A 26,626-nucleotide genomic window follows, 5' to 3' on the forward strand; every position below is an offset into this window, starting at 1 on the left:
GGGCCACACACACCATGGGGTTGTGTGTGTGTGTGTGTGCGCGCACGCACGCTCGAGTGTGTGCTGTGTAAAAACCATAGAAATGATTTTCTATTTGTTCCCCTTCAAAGCTTCACAGAATTACTCTTCCCAACCCTGAGATGAATTCAGCCCAGGCCTGTACTTCAGCACTCCCAGCTGTTACCCTGTAAATGCAATGATCTGATGGTGGGCTCCATCCTCAGGGCAGCTGGCCAGGAGGAATACCAAACTGGTACAGTCTCTTGGGGGAGGGAATCAAGATGTTATTGATGGCCACAATATGCTGAAACCCAAAAGCAATGGCTACTTCCAAGAAGAATCCCTCAGTGGTGCAAACGGTTAACGTGCTCAGTTAAGGAGCCTCTGAGGAAAGGTTTGGCCATCTATTTCCACAAAATCAGCCATGAAAAACCCTGTGGAGCACGGTTCTACTCTGACACACACGGAGTTGTGACGAGTTGTAATTGACTTGGCGGCAACTGGTTCCGTTCCAAGAAGGAATAGTAAAAGGGATATACAGGTTTGGTGCTTGGACAAAATGGCAAAGTATAAATTGCAGAGAAATTCGATTTCTAAAAGCAGGAGAGACCATGGTGACCCAAACTCTCCATTAAAAAAACCATTAAAACTAAACTTGTTGCCATCGAGTCAATTCTGACTCATAGTGACCATAAAGGACAGAGTAGAGCTGCCCGTAGGGTTTCCAAGGAGCAGTTGGTGGACTTGAACTGCCGACCTTCTGGTTAGCAGTCAAGCTCTTAACCGCTGTGCCACCAGGGCTCCACTAAACTCTCCATGCTTCTACCTAAAGCCAATCCCTCCTCTTATGCATTAGATCCCATCCCTACTCACCTAGCCAAAAACATAATTTCAGCAATTCTTCTATTTCTTTACTACGTAAACAATTTACCCTCTCTTCCAGACCATGTCCTTCAATTACAATCTTACACTTATTTCTCCTATTTAAAATAATCAATAAAACAAAAGCACTTCATGTGACCTCACTTCTCTAGCTATTGATCCATTTCTCTGATCCCCTCTGCAGCAAAACTCACCGAAGAAGTTTTGGCTGTATTTACAATTTCTCTATTCCCATTTTCTTTTGTAAGCCTACACCAATCCTTTTTTTTATCCTTTTTTTTTTTTTTTTACTCCATAGATTGGAAGCACTGGCGGTGTACTGGTTAAGTGCTATGGTTGCTAACCAAAGGGTAGGCAGTTCTAATCCGCCGGGTGCTCCTTGGAAACGCTATAGGGCAGTTCTATTCTGTCCTACAGGGTTGCTATGAGTTGGAATCGACTTGACAGCAGCAGTTTTTTTTTTTTTTTTTACTCCATAGAAACAGGTCTTATGAAGGCCATCAACAATCTTCACATTGCTAAATTTATCACTTGGTCCATTCTCAGCTCTAATGCCAACGTAGTAGCAGCATTTGACCAGTTACCCATCCCCTTGCATCCCTTTACTTGGTTTCCAAACACTACATTCCCTTGGTTTTCCTCCTACCTCACTGGTTGTTGTTTCTGTGTCCTCTTATGCTGGTTTCTCTTCATCTTGCAAACTTCTTAAAGTCCACAGTCTTCTCCTCTGCTCTATCTACACTCACTCCTGTGAAAATTTCATCTAGCCTCATGGTTTTAAATATTTACTATTGATATATCAGTGGCCGCCAAATATATATCTTCGGCCCAGACCTCTCTTCTGGACTTTTGATGTATGTATCTAAATGCCTATCCGTATCTCCATTTGAATGTCAAATAACAGATATTCCTAATTTAAATTGTCATTTACTTGCCCCTGCCATGTTCTCCATTTCAGCAGCTGGCAACTCCATCTTCCCATTGCTCAGATAAAAGCTATTTGTGACTCCTTTCCTTCTCTCACACCCTGTATCCAGTCTCTCAGGTAATTCTGCTGGCTGCTCCTTCAAAATATATCGAGAAATCATCCATTCTCACCATCTCTAAAGCTACCAGTCAGTGCGACCTACCTTCATTTTTCTCCTGGATTATCATAGTATCTTCCATCCTTGTCTCCCTATAGCCCATTTGCAAAATTTATATTTTAAAATGTAAGTCAGACCATGCCACTCCTAGGCACAATCCTTGCACTGGCTCCCAATTCACTCAGAGTAGAATTCAACATTCTTACAGTGGTCAACAAAGCCCTATGTGGTCTGGTTCTATATTGCCTCTTGGACATCCTTCCAATATGCGACTCCTTGCTTACTTTACTCCAGCCACACTGGACTCCCTGCTGTCCGTCAAAAATGTCACACAGAGTCCTGCCTTAGATTCTCTGCCTTCTGCCTGGGCACTCTTTCCCCAAATGTCTAGCTTCCTCAACTCCTTCAAGTCTCCTTTAAGCCTTAACTCAACAGGGCCTACTGCCTGGAACGCCCAATTTAACACGGCAATCTCCTTCTCCCACACTCCTGATCCTTACTATTGATAGGTGCTGTCGAGTTGGTTCCAACTCATAGTGACACTGTACAACAGAATGAAACACTGCCAGATCCTGTGCCATCCTCAAAATCTTTGTTATGCTTGAGCCCATTGTTGCAGCCACTATGTCAATCCATCTTGTTGAGGGTCTTCCTCCGCTTCACCAACCCTCTAGTTTACCAAGCAAGATGTCCTCCTCCAGAGACTGGTCCCTCCAGATAGTATGTCCAAAGTATGTGAGATGAAGTCCTGACATTCCTGCTTCTAAGGAGCATTCTGGCTGTACTTCTTCCAAGGCAGATTTGTTTGTTCTTCTGGCGGTCCACAGTATACTCAATATTCTTTGCCAACATCAGAATTCGAAGGCACCGATTCTTTTTAGGTCTTCCTTATTAGTCTGGCTTTAGCATGCACATGAGGTGATTGAAAACACCATGGCTTGGGTCAGGAGCACCTCTCATCTCCCCTCCTGGCAGGAGATGCCAACATAGTCTCAAATGTCCAGATGATCCAAGAAGCTCACTCCTCACCATCATCCCTTGCCAACCCATTGTCTAGTCCAATCCCTCTCTGAAGAGTTGGACTTGGGAATGGTTCCTGTCCTGGACAAATAGAAGGTCTGGGGGCCATGACCACCAGGGTCCTTCTAATCTCAGTCAGACCATTAAGTCTGGTCTTTTTATAAGAATTTGGGGTCTGCATCCCACTGCTCTCCTGCTCCCTCAGGGGTTCTCTGTTGTGTCCCCTGTCAAGGCAGTCATCGGTTGTAGCTGGGCACCATCTAGTTCTTTTGGTCTCAGGCTGATGTAGTCTCTGGTTTATGTGGCCCTTTCCACCTCTTGGGCTCGTAATTACCTTGTGTCCTTGGTGTTCTTCATTCTCTTTTGATCCAGGTGGGTTGAGGCCAATTAATACATCCTAGATGGCCACTTGCTAGCATTTAAGACCCCAGATGCCACTCTCCAAAGTGGGATGCAGAATGTTTTCTTAATAGATTTTATTATGCCAATTGATTTAGATGTCCCCTAAAACCATGGTCCCCAGACCTCTGCCATGCTGGCCTTTGAAGCATTCAGTTTATTCAGGTAACTTCTTTGCTTCTGGTTTAGTCCAGTTGTGCTGACCTCCCCTGTATTGTGTGCTGTCTTTCTCTTCACCTAAAGTAGCTCTTATCTACTATCTAATTAGTGAATACCCCTGTCCCACCCTTCCTCCCTCCCCCCTCTCGTAACCATCAAAGAATATTTTCTTCTCTGTTTAAAAGATTTCTCCAGTTCTTATAATAGTGGTCTTATACAATATTTGTCCTTTTGCAACTGACTAATTTCACTCAGCATAATGCCTTCCAGGTTCCTCCATGTTATGAAATGTTTCACAGATTCCTCACTGTTCTTTATCGATGCGTAGTATTCCGTTATGTGAATATACCATAATTTCTTTATCCATTCATCCGTTGGTTGCTTCCATCTTTTTGCTATTGTAAACAGTGCTGCAGTGAACATGGGTGTGCATGTATCTGTTCGTGTAAAGGCTCTTATTTCTCTAGGATATATTCCAAGGAGTGGGATTGTTGGATCATATGGTAGTTCTATTTCCAGCTTTTTAAGGAAGCACCAAATGGATTTCCAAAGTGGTTGTACCATTTTACAGTCCCACCAGGAGTGTATAAGTGTTCCAATCTCTCCACAGCCTCTCCAACATTTATTGATGTGTTTTTTGGATTAACGCCAGCCTTGTTGGAGTGAGATGGAATCTCATTGTAGTTTTGATTTGCATTTCTCTAATGGCTAATGACCCTAAGCATTTCCTCATGTATCTGTTAGCTACCTGAATGTCTTCTTTAGTGAAGTGTGTTCATATCTTTTGCCCATTTTTTAATTGGGTTATTTGTCTTTTTGAGGTTGAGTTTTTGCAGTATCATGTAGATTTTAGAGATCAGGCACTGATCGAAAATGTCATAGCTAAAAACTTTTTCCCAGACTGTAGGTAATCTTTTTACTCTTTTGGTGAAGTCTTTGGATGAGCATCGGTGTTTGATTTTTAGGAGCTCCCAGTTATCTAGTGTTAGTAATGTTTTGTATACTGTTTATGCCATGTATTAGGGCTCCTAACGTTGTCCCTATTTCTTCTTCCATGATCTTTATCATTTTAGATTTTATATTTTAGGTCTTTGATACATTTTGAGCTCGTTTTTGTGCATGGGGTGAGGTATGGGTCTTGTTTCATTTTTTTCGCAGATGGATATTCAGTTATGCCAGCACCATTTGTTAAAAAGACTGTCTTTTCCCCATTAACTGTTTTGGGGCCTTTGTCAAATATCATCTGCTCATATGTGGATGGATTTTGTCTGGATTCTCAATTCTGTTCCATTCATCTATGTATCTGTTGTTGTACCAGTACCAGGCTGTTTTGGCTACTGTGGCGGTATAAAAGGTTCTCAAATCAGGTAGGGTAAGGCCTCCCCCTTTGCTTTTCTTTTTCAGTAATGCTTTACTTATCCGGGGCCTCTTTCCCTTGCATATGAAGTTGGTGATTTGTTTCTCTATCTCATTAAAGAATGTCGTTGGAATTTGGATCGGAACTGCATTAAATGTATAGATTGCTTTTGGTAGAATAGACATTTTTATAATGTTAAGTCTTCCTATCTATGAGAAAGGTATGTTTTTCCACTTACGTAGGTGTCTTTTGGTTTCTTGCAAAAGTGTTTTGTAGTTTTCTTTGTATAAGCCTTTCACATCTCTGGTAAGATTTATTCCTAAGTATTTTATCTTCTTGGGGGCTACTGTAAATGGTATTGATGTGGTGATTTCCTCTTCGATGTTTTTTGTGTTGGTGTAGAGGAATCCAACTGATTTTTGTATGTTTATCTTGTATCCCGATACTTTGCTGAACTCTTCTATTCGTTTCAGTAGTTTCGAGAGGATTCCTTATGGTTTTCTGTGTATGAGATCATGTCATTTGCAAATAGAGATAATTTTACTTCTTCATTGCTAATCTGGATGCCCTTTATTTCTTTACCTAGCCTAATTGCTCTGGTTAGGACCTGGAGCACAACGTTGAATAAGAGCGGTGATAAAGGTCATCCTTGCCTGGTTCCTGATCTCAAGGAGAATGCTTTCAGGCTCTCTCCATTTAGGATGATGTTGGCTGTTGGCTTTGTATAAATGCCCTTTATTATGTTGAGGAATTTTCCTTCTATTCCTATTTTCCTGAGAGTTTTTATCATGAATGGGTGTTGAACTTTGTCAAATAGCTTTTCCGCATCAATTGATAAAATCATGTGATTCTTGTCTTTTGTTTTATTTATATGGTGGATTACATTAATTGTTTTCTAATGTTGAACCACTCCTACATACCTGGTATGAATCCCACTTGGTCATGGTGAATTATTTTTTTTGATATGCTGTTGAATTCTATTGGCTAGAATTTTGTTGAGGATTTTTGCATCTAAGTTCATGAGGGATATAGGTCTGCAATTTTCTTTTTTTGTGGTATCTTTACCTGGTTTTGGTATCAGGGATATGCTGGCTTCACAGAATGAGTTTGGGAGTATTCCATCCTTTTCTATGCTTTGAAATACCTTTAGTAGTAGTGGTGTTAACTCTTCTCTGGTAGAACTCTGCAGCGAAGCCTTCTGGGCCAGGGCTGTTTTTTTTTGTTGGGAGTTTTTTGATTACCTTTTCAATCTCTTCTTTTGTTATGGGTCTACTTAGTTGTTCTGTTTGTGTTAGTTTAGGTAGGTAATGTGTTTCTAGGAATTCATCCATTTCTTCTAGGTTTTCAAATTTGTTAGAGTACAATTTTTCATTGTAATCTGATATGATTCTTTTAATTTCAGTTGGGTCTGTTGAAATATTGCCCATCTCATTTCTTCTTTGGGTTATTTGCTGCTTCTTCTGTTTTTCTTTTGTCAGTTTGGCCAATGGTTTATCAATTTTGCTGATTTTTTTCAAAGAACCAGCTTTTGGTCTTGTTAATCGTTTCAATTGTTTTTCTGTTTTCTATTTCATTTAATTCAGCTCTAATTTTTATTATTTGTTTTCTTCTGGTGCCTGAGTGTTTCTTTTGTTGCTCTCTTTCTGTTTGTTCAGGTTGTAGGGATAATTCTTTGGTTTTGGCCCTTTCTTCTTTTTGGATGTGTGCATTTATTGATATAAATTGGCCTCTGAGTACTGCTTTCGCTGTGTCCCAAAGGTTCTGATAGGAAGTGTTTTCATTCTCATTGGATTCTACGAATGTCTTTATTCCATCCTTAATGTCTTCTATAATCCAGTCTTTTATGAGCAGGGTATTGTTCAGTTTCCAAGTGTTTGATTTCTTTTCCCTGCTTTTCCTGTTATTGATTTCCACTTTTATGGCCTTATGGTCAGAGAAGATTCTTTGTAATATTTCAATGTTTTGGATTCTGCTAAGGCTTGCTTTATGACCTAATGTGTGGTCTATCCTAGAGAATGTTCCATGTGCACTAGAAAAGAAAGTATACTTGGTTGGTGTTGTGTAGACTGTTCTGTATATGTCTATGAGGTCAAGTTGGTTTATTGTGGTATTTAGATCTTCCGTGCCTTTATTGAGCTTCTTTCTGGATGTCCTGTCCTTCAGCAAAAGTGGTGTGTTGAAGTCTCCTACTATTATTGTGAAGCTATCTCACTTTTCAATGCTGGTAAATTTTGTTTTATGTATCTTGCAGCCCTGTCATTGGGTACATAAATATTTATTATGGTTATATCTTCTTGGTATACTGTCCCTTTAATCATTATATAGTGTCCTTCCTTAACCTTTACGATGGATTTAACTTTAAAGTCTATTTTGTCAGAAAATATTGCCACTTCTGCTCTTTTTTGATTGTTGTTTCCTTAATATGTTTTTTTCCATCCTTTGAGTTCTAGTTTGTTTGTGTCTCTAAGTCTATGGTGTGTCTCTTGTAGGCAGCATATAGACTGATTGTGTTTTTTAATCCATTCTGCCACTCTCTGTGTCTTTATTAGTGCATTTAGTCCATTTACATTCAGCGTAATTATGGATAGGTATGAATTTAGTGCTATCGTTTGGATGTCTTTTTTTGCGTGTTGTTGACAGTTTCTTTTTCCTGCTTAATTTTATGTGCTGTGTAGATTATATTTATATATTTGTCCTTTCCTCGTATTCGTTGTTGTTGATTTTGTTTCTGCTGAGTCTCTATTTTTTTCTTGTATTTTATTTTGATGAGTAGGATAGTTTGTCTCCTTTGTGATTACCTTATTATTTACCCCTATTTTTCTAAATTTAAACCTAACTTTTATTTCTTTGTATGACCGCATCTTCCTCTCCATACGGAAGATCCATGACTACATTTCCTAGTCCCTCTTTATTGTTTTAACGTTGTCTTCTTTTACATAATAATATCACTGTTATTCTGTTTTGAGTGTTTTTTTAATCTTGATTTATTTTTTTTTATTTCCCTGTCTGCGTTGACTTCTGATTGGGTTCATTCCTGATATTGATTTTCTAACCAAAGAACTCCCTTTAGTATTTCTTGTAGTTTTGGTTCGGTTTTTACGAATTCCCTGAACTTCTGTTTATCTGGAAATGTCTAATTTTACCTTCACACTTGAGAGACAGTTTTGGTGGATATATGATTCTTGGCTAGCAATTTTTTTCCTTCAATTTTTTATATAAGTCATCCCATTGCTTTCTCACCTGCACAATTTCTGCCGAGTAGACCGAGTTTATTCTTATTGGGTCTCCTTTGTAGGTGACTTTTTGTTTATCCCTAGCTGCCCTTAAAATTCTCTCTTTATCTTCAGTTTCGGCAAGTTTGATTATGTCTTGGTGACTTTCTTTTAACATCTAACTTATGTGGAGTTCAATGACCATCTTGGATAGATATCTTCTCATCTTTCACGATATCAGGGAAGTTTTCCACCAACAAATCTTTAACAATTCTCTGTTGTTTTGTTAACTCTCCCTGTTCTGGTATTCCAATCACTTGTAGGTTATTTCTCTTGATACAGTTCCACATGATTCTTAAGGTTTCATCATTGTTTTTAATTATTTTGTCTGATTTTTCTTCATATATATTAGTGCTAAGTGCTTTATCTTCAAGTTCAGAAGTTTTGCCTTCTACTTGCTCAATTCTGCTCCTCTGGCTTTCTACTCAGTTGCCTGCTTCTGTAATTTTATTGTTAATCTTTTTGAATTTCTGATTGCTGTCTGTCTATGGATTTTTCCAGCTCATTAAATTTTTCATTGTGTTCCTGAATAACCTTTTGAATTTCTTCAATTGCTTTATCTGTGTGTTCCTTGGCTTGTCCTGTGTATTGCCTCATTTTCTTCCTGATGTCTTAAAGGATTCTGTATATTTATCTTTTGTATTCTGCCTCTGGTAATTCCAGGAATGCACTTTCATCTAGAAGGTCTCTCGATTCTTTGTTTCGAGAGCTTGTTGAGGCTATTACGGTCTGTTTCTTTATGTGACTTGATATTGATTGTTGTCTCTGAGCCATGTATAAGTTATTGTATTAGTTTATGTCCGCTTACTGTGTCGTAGCTTCTTGCTTTGTTTTGTTTTGATATATCCAAATGGATTGCTTGAGTTAGCTAGCTTGATGATTTTCACCTTTGGAATTCTGATGTTCTGTCCCCAGATGGCTAGAATTGTTATCCGGTATATCAGTCTAGGAGTCCATTCACTTTTCTTAGTCTTAGAGGGGCAGGGGTGGTTGGTGTAGGTACCAGTATCTGGTTGCAGGAGGGGGCACACTCTGAACAAGGTCGGGGGCTGAGAATCGTCCCCCATGTGTCTCTGAAGAAAGCGTGTCCCTGCTCCCTAGAGCATACAGGTGGGTGGGTTCTGCAGATGGACCATGGGCACCCAATGTTTTTGGTTGTAAGGACTGGGAGGTACCAGTTATCCTTGGACCCCTGTCGTGGGTGGCTGGGTAACCTGAGTGGAGCTAGCAGTCCTTAGGCCCCTGATGCGGGTAGGTAAAGACCCTGCTTAATAGGCAAAACAATGTCAAACATCAAACACCCACCTCTCCACCGCACAGCTGACATGGTTGGAGTCTGCAAACAAGGGCCTATTCTCCTGAAATAGGCCCACACAGGCCCTTGCAGAGGGGAAAGTTACTTAAAGTCCACGGACCGTTTATGCCTGGACAGGAGCCGCTTCTGTCCTGAGCTCCCCTGGTTAGTGGAGCTGGCAAATTATCTTTTCCCCCAATTGCAAATTTATTCCTTCTCCAAGGCTGGGAGGATGTCTCTAGATGGTCAACAGTGCCTATCTCAGGGCCAGGGAATTCAGCCGCTGAAGCTGGCTTGGGGGTAGGGGGGCGTGGTAAAATATACACAAGTACTTAGCTTTTGCTGAGAGCACCTTTCTTCTCTGGTTCTGGAGGTGTGAGGAGCCTGTGTGGCTGGCTGCTTCTCCCTGATGAAACTGCAGCCGAACGCTAGTACCAGCCCACTGCTGTGGCTCCGGGAATGGTGCCGGAGGGCTTCTCGCAATTCAGGTCCGGTAATTCCTCTCTGCTTCTAAACCATCTCTTCCTCTCCCTGCCCCTCAGTTCGTTTTCTAAGCTTGCCTTTGATGCTCAGGGCTCCTACCTTGTCATAAATATACTCATTTCACTTGTTTTTTTGGGTCTTTGCTGTAAAGACGGCTCGCTGGAAGCCTCTATTCTGCCATCTTGGCTCCGGCTCCCCGATTCCACACCTTAGTCTTTAAAGTGACATCTTTGCTTTTTAACACTTTAAAGAGGTCTTTTACAGCAGATTTGCCCAATGATTCCATGGATGTTATGGATCCAAGTAAAATGAAATCCTTGACAACTTCAATCTTTTCTCCGTTTATTATGATGTTGCTTACTGGCCCAGTTGTGAGCATTTTTGCTATCTTTATGTTGAGGTATAATCCATACTGAAGGCTGCAGTCTTTAATCTTCATCAGTAAGTGCTTCAAGTCCTTTTCACTTTCAACAAGCAAGATTGTGTCATCTGCATATTGGAGGTTGTTAATGACTCTTCCTCCAATCCTAACGCCATGTTCTTCTCCACATAGTCCAGATTCTCAGATTATTTTGCTCAGCATACAGATTGAATAAGTGTGGTGAAAGAATACAACCCTGATGCACACCTTTCCTGACTTTAAACCACACAGTATCCACTTGTTCTGTTGGAACAACTGCCCTTGGTCTATGTACAGGTTTTGCTCGAGCACAATTAAGTTCTCAAGAATTCCCATTCTTCACAATGTTATCTACAATTTGTTATGATCCACACAGTTGAATGCCTTTGCACAGTCAATAAAACACAGGTAAACATCTTTCTGGCATTCTCTGCTTTCAGCCAGGATCCATCTGGCATCAGCCATTATGTTCCTCATTCCCTGTCCTCTTCTGAATCTGGCTTAAATTTCTGGCAGTTCCCTATCAATGTACTGCTGCTACTTACCCTGCTTCATTCCTTTTCTCCAGAGAACTTTTTACCTCTTAAGGTTCTATACAGCATATTCTATATTATGTTTATTATATTATTCTATATTTATATTACTATATACATGTATTCTATATAACATTTGGAGCCCTGGTGGTGTAGTGGTTAAGAGCTATGGCAAGCTATAGCTGGTAACCATAAAGGTCGGCAGTTCAAATCCACCAGCCACTCCTTGGAAACTCTAGGGGGTAGTTCTACTCTGCCCTGTAGGTCACCGCTCGTCGGTAACAGGGTTTTTTTTGGTATATAACATTTATCGTATTATTTATTGTATATCTCCTCTCTCCCATCCACAACAGATTGTAAACCCTATGAGAGCAGGGTTTTTGTCTTTTTTGTTCACTTTTCCACAAATCCACAAGCCCTTTTACATATTAGTTGAATGAATGAATGAGATCTTAGCAACTAAGTAAAAAATTTTAAGGAAGGAGTGATCATCTATGCCCACCATTACTGTTAAAGAATGTTTTGACATAAATTTAGGCAAGAATCTTAGAGTACTAAAATTCAAAATGTAGGCTCACAGGACCACTTCTGAAAATGTTGGAGGCATCCTGGAAGACAGGGACAAATGCCTGAGAGCAAATGCCTAGATGTTCATAAAAGAAAGGGAAGTACAGTGGAGAAATTAGGTAAGTTTGGAATTACGGGAAAAATTTTAGAACAGGTTATCAAAAATGGCTGGTGAGCAATTAGAAAGTGGTACTTACAGGAGCCAGGAAGATCTCACATGACTTGGTTCCTTTTCTGATTGGGCTAACTAACCAAAAAATACCAAACTTGTTGCCTTTGAGTCAATTCCAACACACAGCAACCCTATAGGACAGAGTAGAATGGCCACGGTTTCACAGGAGTACCTGGTGGATTTAAACTGTTGACCTTTTGGTTAGCAGCCATAGCTCTTAACCACTATACCACCAGGGTTTCTAGTTGTTGGTTGTCTTCATTTTGTTTACAAGGCTAATTTCAAAGCTGGTGCAGACGAGCGCTCTTAAGGAAACATTGGGCAGATCAAGAAGCAATGGATCCTAAAGGTACAGGGGTGGAGGGATGCCTGAAAATACTTGGTGGTGTCCATAGCTGACTTGTACATGCACAGCTTGGGGAGGTAGGTGGGAGGGTTAGCTGCATTAAAAGGAACAGGACTGGGAGGACACCATAAAGAAATACGACAAAGTCTCTTACAGAGCGGGCGGTGAAACACAGGGGGTATTATCATAGGTGATGGTAAAGGTGATCGTAATAATTGCCATCATCATCAAAATACCAACTAATCATTTCTGGGGAACTTACTATGTACCCAAAACAGTTCTCAATGATCACATGAATTAACTCATTTAATTTTCAAAACAACCCTATGAGTGAAGGGCTGTTATTACCCTTTTCTGCAGATGACGAAAATAAAGCAAAGAGACGTTTAGTAATATTTCAAGGTCATATAACAAGTAGGTGGAAAAGCTGGCATCCAACTTCAGCTCCAGGATCTGCTCTTAAACTAAAGCCCAAGTTCATAGAAAGATACATGAACTTTTGAATTAATGAGTTAATATTTGGGTATTGATACGAAAGGAAGTCTCAAGAGGTATGGCCAAAATTTTTCATCTTAGTGCTGTCCTATTGAACATTTTCTTCAATGACACAAATCAAGATACTAAAAGATTACTTATAAAGTTGAGCATGACATGGAATTTGGAGGAACAGCTAAGATTTTTTGATGACAGAATTAGGATTTAAAAATATCTCAATGGACTGAAATGATAAGCTAAAAATGAAAACGCTAAATGTAATGGGTAAATGCAACATCTTGAATTTAAGTTTTAAAAAAATCACTACAGATACAGCATAGAAAAGATATGGTTTAATACGAACTAGTTCGTCTTCTTACATTTCCCGACACCTGACAGTCAACCAGCGGTCAAGTCTTATCTCCTTGAATGTGTCCATTCCCCTCCATTTTCTATGCCTCTCCCCGAAATCGGGCACTCATTCTCTCTCTCCCTTCTGCCTCTACACTCCTACTTTCTAACCCACCTTCCACAAAGCTCAGATAAATCTCCCTGTAGCACACCTCTGCACCTGGTTCTCCTGCTTATGCATCTTAGGCAGCTCCCTACTACCTAAGTGAAAAAGGTCAAGTTCCTTGATCCTGGCATTTAAGATCCTCCAGTTTGGCCCCAGGCATCCTTTCTTAAATGTGGACACGCACCACTCTCTCTTCCTTATCCTACCTTTCCTCACCTCCCTGACGTGGCTCCAGTGATTTCCTCACAAGGAAAAAAAAAAAAAAACACAAACCAAATCCACTGCCTTCGAGTCGGCCTCAAGTCTGTTGAAATCCTACTCATTCTTCAAGGCCTAGTTTATATCCTTCGGCAAGCCTTTCCTGTCCTCCTTACACAATTTCTTCCTCCTGGCTTGTCATCTTTACCTATATTACTGTATTTTCTGTCACAAATTAATACTGTAGACATCCATGTCCTATCTCTTTGTCACCTGTTTCCCTTTCTGTGCTCCACCAGGAATGTAAACTCATTGAAGGCAGGACCTGTGATGGTGGGTTGACTTCATCCCCACACACTCACACTGTGTCTTGGATCTGACAGACGCAGGGCAAGGCTTCTGCTGATTACTCAGAACACCCGGGGAACACCAGGCTCAGTTTGGGATACTCCTTTTTAAGGTGAACACTGCCAAGCTAATGGGCAACAGAGAAGCAAGTCTGGGATGGTCTACAGACCTAGGACATTCCAAAAACTAGGAAAGGTCAGTGTAGTGGGGGGAAATGAAGACTAAATGGGCCATCTTAGCTCTCTTCACATACTTGAAGGGTTTTCAGGTATAAAAAGGATTGAAATGATCTGAAATCACTCCGGAAAAAAAAAGGGCTATGCCTAATGGAGAAGGGAGTATCACTTCAATATAGGAAAAAGTTTTCTGATGAGAACTCTTCAACAAAGAGCAAGTCTGCTTTGTGGATGAGGTGACCTTCCAATCACTTGACACACTGATAGGAAAGCCTCCTGTCAGAAACGATGATGGCAAGATTTCCTACAATAGATAAAGTGTCAAGCTACGTGAACTTAAAAGATTTCTTTCCAAATAAGGACAACAATAATACATTAATATTCATGGGGGGCAGGGCTTAGATTTTAGGGTCTCCTTTACTTCATCTTGAACAGGTGACACAACATCTCCATTATAATTAATATTTGTTAGTATTAATATTTGTTAGACATTGTTGGGTGCCCATAAACAAACAATAAAGAAGGCAATGATCTGCTTTAAAAAAAAAAAAACTTAAAGTTCAGCAAATGGGAAACATAAACATAAAATAAATTTAAAATGTAATGTTATTGTTTAAAATGCAATTGATTAAAAAGATTTTTTTATATTTAAGTTTTAATATCTAAAGTATGTCATTCAATTCTCATTTAATAGATGTGACTTTGGAGTTTGGTTTTACAAAATTGAAAACGTAATGCTCTATAGCCCAGTAATTCCACTCATATTCAACTAACCATGAACTGTGGCTTTTAAAATTTTTATTTGGGTATCTTAAAAGAATTTTGAAAAATGGTATTTTCCTTCCAAGATTTTTTTTCCTTTTTTTTTTTTCATTGTGCTTTAAGTGAAAGTTTACAAATCAAGTCAGTCTCTCATACAAAAATTTATAACACCTTGCTATGTATTCCTAGTTGCTCTCCCCCTAATGAGACAGCACACTCCTCCTCTCCACCCTGTATTCCCCGTGTCCATTCAACCAGCTCCGGTCCCTGTCTGCCTTCTCATCTCACCTCCAGACAAGAACTGCCCACATAGTCTCATGTGTCTACTTGAGCCAAGAAGCTCACTCTTCATCAGTATCATTTTCTATCCTATAGTCCAGCCCAATTCCTGTCTGAAGAGTTGGCTTTGGGAATGGTTCCAGTCTTAGGCTAACAGAAGGTCTGGGGACCATGACCTCTGGGGTCCTTCTAGTTGTCTTCTGAGATTTTTAAGTGGAGAGATAATTTTTTTTTTAGCATAAGCTAAATAATTAAATAATTATTGAATAAAAAAGTAAATATTATTTGGAGTGCATTGCTTACTGAGATGATTTTTTTTTCTTTATTAATAGACTCATGTAAATGTTGGTAAATACTACCAATTGCTGAATGAGGGAGGTTAAGCATTAATCCATGTTGTGGTCCCCTGCCAGGTGAATCTTCCCTTAACATGGCTTCCTGCCTCACTTGTAATGATTCTTTACTATCTACTATATAAAATCTCCATTTCCAAGTCTTATATACTTTTTTATTTTGGCGAAAGTACATACACAGCCAAAGATACACCATTTCAACAATTTCTATATGTACAATTCAGTGACATTAGTTACATTCTTCAAGTTGTGCTATCATTGTCACGATCCTTTTCCAAATTATTCTATCACCATTATCTTAAACTCATTGCCCACTAAACTTCCAATCCAACCTTTTGAGTCCAGTCTTGTTTAAGACCCTTCGTTATTTGGTTTTACTCTTCTTGTTCAATAGTATCTCCTACTAGGAACTCTATTTCAGCAAAATTTTCTCTCCATTGTCTCCTCTATAAATATCGAACATAAACACTGAATAATATAAATACCTAAGAAGAACTGATGCCTTTGAATTGTGGTGTTGGTGAAGAATACTAAATATACCATGGACTGCCAAAAGAATGAACAAGTCTGTCTTGGAAGCAGTAGGACCAGAATGCTCCTTTGAAGCAAGGATGGAGAGACTACGTCTTACATACTTTGGACATGTTTGTCAGGAGGGATCAGTCCCTGTAGAAGGACATAATGCTTGGTAAAGTACCGGGTCAGTGGAAAGAGGAAGACCCTCAATGAGATGGACTGACACAGTGGCTGCAACGATGGCACAACAAAGATTGTAAGGGTGGCATACGACCGGGCAAGTGTTTCATTCTGTGCTACATAGGGTCGCTATAAGTCAGAACCGACTTGATGGCATATAACAACAACAACAACAACCTTCATGCTTCCTCTTCATGCTGCAATGTCACTGTTTATTCTCTCCACCTCCATAAACCCCATCTGTCATTAATAAGGTCCAGCACTCATCTTACCTTCTGTGGAATCTTTCCTGACTCCAACCATCCTTCCTCTCACTCCTATTGTGTTCCTGCCCTTACATCCTGTATTGTACAAGTAGCACTGATGATATATTACACTTTGCCTATCTCTAATTATACATTGCATATAATTTGGTATTTTATTATACATTATTTCCTTCCCTAATTGTTTCAAGTCTTGTCAACCAGGCCATAATTTGTTCCTATTATTAGCTTTCTGTGAGAAGTGCTATGATCTTTTCCACAAGCCCAGGGAGATTTCTGAACCCAGAGAAAAGAAATCAGAGGGATAACTAAAGGTTTTCAAGTTCATAACAATGGCTTTCATTTCCACTGATGTTGAAAACATGAGTAACTGTCCTTTTGTGACAGTAGGACGGCTATAGATCAAACATCAAGAGAAGCATGTTTTTAAGAGCTAAGAAGAAATGCTGTTATAAGACTTTTAAGAGTAACTAAAGGTTTGAAAATGCTTTATTCTAAAGATCTTTTAGAATCATAAGATGGATGAATCAAGACCTGGAATTTCCTCGAGGAAGACAAAGCCTACAATTCTAGGCTTTCATGAAAATCAAGGCTGACACATCAGAACTACCCAATGGCCATCATAAATGGCTCTGTCCCTTCGTTCCTTTTGTTCTTTCTGTCGGTATGACTGCATAGGACCTAGAAGACTATTTCTGTGGCCCACGTTCTCATTATGCCCATTGACAAACTTGATGATACTCCCTTTCTATAATGGTGGAAGTTAGGCGACGAAGGCAGTATCATCAACCAGAACAAACATTGGGTTCTCAAGTATGCAGCTCTTAACAGAAGATCTACCTGTAGGCCGCAGTGCAGGTATCCTTGTATTCCTGGAGCTTGACACACACCATGTTGAGGAATTGATCTGAATATGCACTCAAGTCGTGCATCAAGTTCATGAGGTCTTGGACTGTCTTCTCCACAATGATTGTGCTCTGGACAAAAACAAAAAGAGAGGACACTGATGAGATACTTTATGCAGTAATGTGTAGGACAAGGAAGGACAAGTGAAAGGGTGAAATGGTTTAAGATGCTTGAGTTTTTCCTGGGAGGTTCCGATATTTAAAAATATTAACTAAAGACAACAACAAAACAATGGTTATCTTTCAGAGTTCAGGTCTTTCAAAGACCTGAGAAAGCGCTTTTTGTGGAAGGACATAGGCTAGGGATTTTCAAACTGATTTCATGGGATTCTTGGCACCCACAAGACATCTCTGTGGCTTTTAAGAAAGAAAACTGGAGCCTGATTTATTACTTCAAGGGCTGTACTTTGAGATTTGGGACCTCTGACAGGTACCACAAAGCAGAAGCCTTCGATGATTTATTTTAAAAGTTTCAAAACCATCAATCTATTAGGAACGACAAAGACTAACATTTGTATTGTGCCTTACAACTTGTAGAATGTTTTCACATACACAACATATGCTATTTCACTTAAGCCTCACATATTAATCATGATTATAATAAATATTTATTGGTTTCTTTCAAGTGCCAGGTACAATGCTAAGCACTCTACAAGCTTTATCTCGTTTAATCTTCTCAGCAGCCCTACAATCAGGTGGATCCTATAATCACCCCTGGTTTAAAGATGAGGAAACAGGCTTAGAGAGATGAAGTGACCAAAGGAAGGACTCCCTGTCTTTGCTCTTTTAACTGCACCATTCTGCCTCTGAGTGAAACCTGAGTTCTCCTACCCACAGCCCGATTATTTCCTCATTAGGTCATACATTTCCTATTATTGTTACACTGTAGAAGCAAGATCCAAGTAGAATCAGACATATTTTAAAACTAAATTAACTGTATGCCAGTGTTCACTGCAGCACTTTTCACAATAGCCAAAATGTGGAAAGCACTGAAATGTCCATCAGCAGATGAATGGATAAATAAAATGTGGTTTATACACACAATGGAATACTAGTCAGCCTTAAAGAGAAATGAAGTCCTGACACACGCCATAACATGGATGAACCTTGAAAACATTATGCTGAGTGAAATAACTTGGTCAAAAAAGGACAAACACTGTATGACCTCATTTACATGAGATAAGTAAATATACAGAAACCAAAGACTATGGAAAAGGGAGAGTTTTTGCTTAGGGAGCACAGAGTTTCTGTTAATGGCGGTAGAATAATTTGGAAGAGGATAGCAAGAATGGTTGCACAACTTGAAGACGAATTAATGCCACGGATTTGCAAGTGGAAAAATTGTTGAATTGGTGAATGTTTTGCTGCGTGTATTTTCATCACATGTTAGAAAAACAAAAACCAGAATTAAATATCAAAGGGAAAAAATAATAAGCCCATCTTACAGCTAGAGATATAATACTGTGCAGTGAATCAGTGTCATATCTGAAAAGAGGTATATTCAGTAAAATCCCAACCTGCGACTGAGAAAAGACTGGGCTGTTTAAACCTTAGCTCGTGCCTCTTTCAAAAGGTGCAGAATTACACTGGGCTAAGTCTTAATCACATGTCTAGCACCTTGGAATCCTTTGGTCAATAACTGGTTTGCTCAGTACAAATTTATAGAAAATTACACAGGAAATGGTAGCCATAGAAGCAAACATTTAAAAAAGTGTTTTCCAGTCTGACAGTGACCCATACGGCATCAGTGGCATTTCTGTTATGCTTAAATATGGACTATGGGGTGTGGGGCTTAGGTTTTGTTTTTTTTTTTCCTTCTAAAAATAAAAAAGGACAGATAAACATATACAGCTTTTCTTACCACGGGAGGAGACTGGCTCTTGCTCTGAGTTGTCACACTTGCTTAGCATGACTACCTGGTTGCAGAGGTTTCTTGCTTTCTTTCCCTCTCTTTTCCTTTCCTCTCCTCTCCCAGAAAATAATCCGGAAAGGAAGGAACAGTTATGTTCTGTAAGGCAAACCTCATAGGAGCCCAAATTACATTCTCCACAGAATCCCCACAAGTTCAACTTCCTTTTCTGTATTGATTTTAAGATTAAAGCACTGCGGCTTTACCCTGATCCATAAGCCCGTGTTCGTGTGTGAGTGACAGGAATTGATTCTGCTCCGCTACATGTCCCCAAGCTCCTAAAAAGAGTCTAAAATCCTCACCCTGATTCAGAACACAGCTCTCCCACAACATGTGAATGGTAATTAATAAAGGAGAGCGCAGTTCGGCCATCCTAACAGCGTCTGCTCAAGTCTACACCACCACAGAGGAGGTGAGCGTGGGGAGACAGCTGATTGCTGGGGAAAAGGGCCTGGTTCTCTTCCCTATATGCTATTGATAACCATCTCTGGGGTAGGTTTGGGTAGCCCGTTCCTTTTTTATGACCCAATTTAGCCCTCTGATGACCAAGGATAATTTGATCGCCACCATACCCCACTAACGCCCATTGCTTGTAGATTCAATTTGTGCACTAGTGCTTTTATACAAGCGGATACTACGTCATTTCCACAGTCATCTCCGGTGTGTCTGATCTCCCTGGTTAGACAATCTGTTTCTCAAACGTGGGATCTGCATTCTTTTTTTCTTTGCCATTTTCCCATTCTTTCCCTACCCTACTTGTTTCTAATTGCTCCGGATTTTCAGAACGATACTGATATCGAAAGAAACAATACTAATAATGCAAAGACGCAAAAATAAAACTCTCTCTGCATGTCGTGTATGTAAGGGATGTTAACCGTAGACATCCCTGCAATTTGAAATTTCTCTGGGGGGATTCGGTTTGGTCTGTCTTTGGCACAGCACTTTAGGTCGAGGAGAACTGTGTGGATGGCGTGTGAAGGGGAGGTGGCTGCAAATCCCTTTGTATAGCCCCCAGAGGTAAAGGTTTTGGGGGTGAACAGAGCTTCCAGGCATGGAATGATCAGAAGGCCATGGCTTAATTCTAATGGCTACACTCAGCCCAGAGCCTGTGTGATGCTGTATGATTACATACAATCTTCCAGCTATTTGGTTGGTTTACCTTGTCATGGTGGCACTCTGGATAATCAATCACGACATTCTCTTCAAGGAAAATGACACTGGTTTGGCAAATGATGGGTATTTCTACAGGGGAAAAAAGTTTCCATTTTTCAAGAATTTATAACAATTTCCAAATCAGAGGCTCTGACACATAAATGTTGAAAATGTCAAATTTCTAACAAGGTCGATCCTGTTTGTGTTTATTTGATCTCTTGGGCACTGCAAATGATTTTCTTGAGTCATTGTTAATTTTAAGATTTGCAAATGCTGCCTATTTCAACTTCATAATAAGTAAAACCCAGAATTTTATTCATTATAATTTCTATTACACACATCACAAATGATATTTGTTTAGACACAACTCAATTCACATTTCTTGGAACTTAGTACCAGGTAATAAAGTCTGCCATGACATGAAAATGAGAAAAACACCCAAGGTGGAGAAAAATCCAGGACAGCTGATACAAGTTAAAAAAAAAAACACCCTGAAAACTAAAGTAAGAATTGGGTGTATAAAAACCAGTTCTTTGCTTCCAAACTTTAAAAAAGCTTAGTGAATTAATTAAGATGATCAGACCTTTGAGACTTTATCTACTATTTCCCCAAATGGGGCTCTGCATCCTAATATTAATATCAATATTACAGAAAATGTCCAAAGAATTGGGAAAATGCTGAGTTAACAAAAGCTGAAGGGGTTTCTTCGGAGACTTTTAATATGCCGGTGTCATTGTGAATATCAAAGAGATGTATATGGTTTTCAATCTTCCTATAATTTATTGAAGCAAAGAAAACATGTTTCACATCTTGTGACACCTACTGGAATGGTGTTACCCAGAACATGGTTTGGGAACATCTCCCCTGTTATCTGGTTACACCCATGAGCACCAAGGCCCAATACAGTTAGATGGCATGCCTGAGGGCACACAGGGAGGTACTAGTAGAAACAGAGTGAGAACTCAGGTCTCTTACCTCTCAGTCCACACCCTTCCCCACATGCCAAGCCTCTGGTTCCTGCCTACCTCTGTAGCCTTCTCTTCAGCTCCACTGAGCATGTCCATGCTGGCTGCAACCACGCTAAACGACTAGGTATTCCTTGACTATCCAGGTGAACGCCTGCCTTTCTGCTTTTGTGTATTCTGTTCTCTGTCCCTGGAATGCCCTTCCAGGCTGATGCTGCTCGCCCTTGAAGAGTTATCTGAAGTCGGCTCAAGGGTTATCTGCCCTTTTCTCTGCTATCAGAACACCCTGGCGTAATCTCAGCAGAGGTATATACAGGGTATGCTGACCACTGGCTCACTCCATTGTTGACTCTACTAGATTGTAATCTCTTTTGATCAGTGTTGTCTTCCTATCCCTGCCACCTAGCAGGGTATGTAGCATATCACAGGTGCTCAATAAATGTTTATTATATGGATTAATGCATGTGCACAGTGCATTCAGAACAGATGAAAAGACAGACTTAGAGTATAATTATAATGCAAAGTAGTGGGACATATGCCTGATGTAGTCAGGTGGAATCAGACTACAGCCTCATTACTACATTAAATAAACACACACAAAACAAAAACAACCAAATCGGCTGCCAAGGAGTCAACCTGAACTCATGGAGGCCCCATGTGTGTCAGTAGAACTGTGCTCCATGGGGTTTTCAGTGGCTGATTTGGGGGAAATAAACTGCCAGGACTTTCTTTCGAGATACCTCGGGGTAGACTCAAACTACCAACTTTTGTTAGCAGCCAAGCAGGTCAATTGTTTGCACCACCCAGGAACTCTTATTCCTGTATTTCTGTGTCTTAATCCCCATGGTGTTAAGGACTGAACATTTATTGTAACTGAGGGTCTTAGATTTTTTTATAAAAATACTACTAATATCACCTGATCGCATTTTTTTTCTGTAACGGCAATCCATTATATGAACAACTAAATGTGCTATTTTTAAAGTTTTAAGAAACAGAAATACATTCACAAATTGGAGGGCAAAAAAACCCCACAGTAAGCCCCTTTCAGTTTGGAAAAACACAGTCTCTGTATGTGTGTCTTAGCCCCTGGAGCAGGGATGGTTCAGACATGCTACAAAGGACTTGGGGTTCTAGAAACTCCTTTGGAAAGAATTTTCAAGAAAACACAGGGTAAGTCTGCCCATCACCTCAGGACTGCCCCTCTGCCCCTCCAGCACATAAGTCACTGCAGAGCCAGGGCTTCACTAATGTTTGATGATGACAGTACAGCCCTGTGTGTTGGGACATATTCAACTACAAGACAGTAGAGCTTGTCACACCAACTACTATCAGATGCAGTTGGCTGCAAACAATGACACTAACTACTACAATGACAGTAATGACAGAAGCCATAAACGAAACCCCCTTTTGGTTTCTTAATCCATGTATTGGTCTACGTGATATTTACAATGTTCTGAGTCTGCTGCTTTTGAACAAGCCAGCTGGTAAAAGACCACACGCTCAGGAGCTGGGGCCTGAAGGGCTGCCACTTTAGCCCTTCTCCAACCATCGCCCACCCTGCAAGCAGAGTTGGCTTTTAAAAAGTTTCATGTCCCTCAGAAATGAGTGCTTGTGTCCCCTGAAAGAATAGTCATAGCAGTTGTAACTGCCAGAGAATGAAAGCAAGGCTCATGTCCACCACCAGTTGAATGTGCAAGTAAACTGTGGCATATTCACACAATAGGATACTACACAGCAATGGGAAGTGATGAGCTACATGCAGCAACACGGGTGGATCTCACAGACATGCTGAGTGAAAGCAGGCAGGCACCAAAGAGTGTACACTGTGTGATTTCATTTATATGCAGTTCAAAAATAGGCCAAACTACTCTCTGGTTAATAGAGGTCCGAGGTCAGTATAGTGGTTCCCTTGGAGAGGCTGGGTCCTGATTGAGAAGGAGAGGAACTTCCAGGCACTAGAAATGTCTTGATTGGGTAGTGGTTACAAGAATACTATACACATAAGCAAAAATTCCTTGCACTTAAGATTTGCGCACTTTATAGTCCGTAGGTTTGACATGAAAAGAAAAACTGTGAAATGATGTCTGATTATGTCTCTCCCCACCTTACAGGTTTTTACTCAGTAGGCCCCATGTGCTCCAGGTGGCCTTTGTGACATCTCCTACCATTCCCCCCCTTGCTTCTGTGGAATCCAGCTCCATGGGCCTCCTTCTGTACTTCATTCCCATCACAAGGCCTCAGCACCTGCCTGCAATGCTCCGACCCCTGTCCTTGTCTCCTAGCACACTTTCCATCATTCAGGTCTCAGCTCAGAAGTTCTTTCTGCAGGAAGACTCCCCCCAACACTCATGCCAGATTAGGTCCACCTGTTACAAACACTGTTACAGATTGGATTGTGTCCCTCTAAGATTTGTGTTCAAGTCCTAGCCCCCACTGCATGGGAATGAAGCCTTGTTTGGAAATAGGATCTTTGAAGATGCCATCAGTTAGGTTAAGCGTGTGGAAGGCTGAGGGTTCCCTCCTGCTGCTGGAGAGAAACAGTGGAGAGACGAGGAGGGGGCATCTCGGAGTCCTAATTCTAGAGGTGAAAGCAACTTTTGCATCCACTGTCCAATTCTCTGGTTTTAAAAAAGAAAAGGAACCGCAGCAAACTACAAAGGGCCTGTCAAAGGTACAGAGCTAGTTTAAGAATCCAGGCCTTCTAACTCCCGCTGGTCCAAGCTGATGAACAGAGATCAAAAAGAATAAATCACTGTAATGACTGTTTATTAAATTTATAAAATTCCATGAATAAAGTCAGAAGAAACTCACCTGTCACCATCTGAGGTGGCTATCAAACTAAATTCTTCTGTGAACACTGGTAAGTCAGGAGAAAGAATTAGGCATTTGCTCTTGTCTTTCCAGGAGGAGCTGCATTCCAGGATTACCAAGGAGGGAGAGCTCTAATTTATGGCAAGAACACCACCCAAGGACTGTAGAAGAATGACAGAATTGGAAAACCATTTTCTAGCTCCTAATAAAATAACGATGCAGGTAAAGATTATCAACTGGTTCTAAAACAAACAGATGAAAGTGGACAGGCAAATGAACTTCTGTGCTGTGCCAAAGTTACACACCCAGATCACTTTCCGGTCCCACAGGGAAACCCTGACTATACGACAGAGGGACCAGATGGTTTCAATCCTTGTCCAGGGGTCAATCTTAGCACTGCTGATGTTAGGAAGCCAGCTCTCATGTCTCCTGATGCAATACAGTATGAAACAGAACATTATGTATGATGTGCAAACCACTTTGCAGCTTATAGGTTACACATGAAAAGAAAAATTTTGAATCGAAAAGGCATAAAAAGCAACCAGTATAGGTAAGCTTATAGAGAACAGACACAAAGATAACCAAATTCTAACTCCCAGCTGACTTGATTGACCAAGGTAAAATACCCCAGAGTACTCTCGTCTTTTCTCTTATTTTTGTACACCTGTATATAAATATAAACACCATTTACATTATGTGATGCATATGTGAAAGTTAGAAGCAGCTACCTATTATCCACCTGTCAATCTATCCAATATCTATTAAGCACCGACTACGCGCCAAGCTTCTGTCATTCCTAACACTATGCTCGGCTCTGAGAACATTATCATCTTCTGGTTTACTCATCTCTTCTAAACTGTAAACTCCCCCCAAAAACAAATCTATTGCCATCGAGTCTGACTCATGGTGACTCTAGAGACCCTGGAGGACAGAACAGAACTGCCTCCACAGGGTTTCCAAGGAGGACCTGTTGGATTTGAACTGCCGACCTTTTGGTTAGCAGCCGAACTCTTAACCACTATACCACCAGGATTTCCCTGTAATCTCTATGAGGCAGGAAATTACGGTTTATAGTTTAGAAGAGATGAAAAAACAAACGAGAACATTATAATAAGTATGCTATATGCAAGTCTAAGGACTTTACATGGATGACTTTATTTAACTCCCTATGAATCTTATTTCACCACATGTAAGGTAGGTACTGTTATTACCCCCATTTTACAGTTGAGGAAACTGAAGTATCAAGAGGTCAAAGAGCTGTTCAAGGTCACACGACCAGAAAGTTGTAGTGCCAGCCAGGATTTGAATCCATGCAGCCTCAATCCAGAGCCTATCTTGTAACCACTATTTTTTTTGTTTCTTCTAGTAAAAACAAACACATCAGCAGTGAGTTAATCTCTCTAGGCAGCACGGTCAAGGTCAAGTTGAATGAGGACTGATTGTGGAAGAAGTTTATGGTGACTTTCAGACTGAAGCTTCAATGGTAGGGCTGGTGAGACCAAAACCAGGTTTACTGGAAGCTGAGAAGGGGGTGTGTGGTAAGGAAGTGAGACATTCGTTTGGAACCATTGGCAGTGAAAAGGAGGGTGTTAGTAGGCTCAGCAAGTAGATGGGATGGAGTCAGGATAACAAATGAGGATCGTCTTCTCCTGCTGGCCTGTAGGCTGTTCTGTATGACCAGCCTTCTGGGGGCACAGGCCATGCCAATGCCAGCAGCCAAGAGACTCCTCATGCCCACTATGAAGCCAGCAAGAGCCCCTTTCTCTTCCCACTTTCCTGATACTGTGGCCTCTTCTTTCACCCAGAACTGACACCCAAGACAACAGGATAAACAACAAGGACATAAGACTGTCATGCAGGCTCAGATTCATAGTTCAACCTGTCTTAAATTTCTCTTTGTGAAATTATGCTTGAGCATAATTTTCCAGGCCCTGCTAACAACATCACCAGAACACTTTCTAACTCCCTCCTTCCTGAGAACTTAGAGTACTTGGCAAATATCTCAGTCAATACCCCAACAGCTTGTGAGAAAGCAGAGCAGTCATTATTGTCCCTATTTTATAGCAAGTCTAACACTTACAACAGTTTCAAGGAATGGGTCTAACACTTAAGAAGAGATGTTCAAAGAATCCCAGAACATCAAGTTGACACCAAAGGAGGTTTGAAATGCTTTCATTTCTTCGCATTTCTCAGATTCTCATTCCTGTCCGGCTGGTTTCTGTCATGTCACAAAACATCTGCAGTCGCAGAAACCCCTCTCTTAGAGTAATGGTGTTATTCATGCATTTTGCGGGATTATTTTGTCCTTTTAATGATTATGTGTCCTCGATCACTCCCCTCGGGGCCAAGGAACAAACAAACCCCAAGATGCAGAGAGCAAAATCTTTACCATCCTTTTTGCTAGCAGAGGCAGGGTCTGCTCAGCAGGAGGCTCGGGGGACCCAGGACAGGGCACGATTCATTAGGGCTGCATTATAAATACATAAATCAGCATGTCAAAGGAGGAAGTGCGGCGCACCCGTGGGAAACGTATGCTACGTGCACGTTTGTTCCACGTTTGTTCCACTCTGCGCAGGCTCACCTGCTCACCATATAATAATCAATTACGCTGACAAGTTTCTCTACAAATCCTGTCAGCCTCAGTTACTCCTGCACCTTCAAGGTGAGATCCGGGGCCCTCTGTGGAGGAGAATGAACAGGGAGCTTGGCTTCCAGAAAAACAGAACATATGGAACTGTTTGGGGGGGGGAAAGGATTTGAGCAAGCATGCAAGTGTGCACACGCAAGGGGAAATTTGTTCAAGGGTAGAGAACAGCTCAGGTATCCCTCATACTGGGACTGCCATAACA

At 40.6% G+C, this 26,626-nt stretch overlaps 1 protein-coding gene across 6 annotated transcripts in view; it reads right to left on the minus strand.

Annotated features, from left to right (window-relative positions):
* The window catches only part of EXOC4 (exocyst complex component 4), an 831,013-nt gene that overhangs the window by 173,452 nt on the left and 630,935 nt on the right, over positions 1 to 26,626 (minus strand). For all 6 annotated transcript variants that reach the window (XM_003420870.4, XM_064289703.1, XM_010600447.3 and 3 more), the window contains one exon: positions 16,876 to 17,012. In XM_003420870.4, the coding sequence (XP_003420918.1) occupies positions 16,876 to 17,012 (137 nt within the window). The remainder of the gene's footprint in view (positions 1 to 16,875; positions 17,013 to 26,626) is intronic.

This window comes from Loxodonta africana, chromosome 8 (genome assembly GCF_030014295.1).
Source record: "Loxodonta africana isolate mLoxAfr1 chromosome 8, mLoxAfr1.hap2, whole genome shotgun sequence".
In the NCBI taxonomy this organism is placed as follows: domain Eukaryota; kingdom Metazoa; phylum Chordata; class Mammalia; order Proboscidea; family Elephantidae; genus Loxodonta; species Loxodonta africana.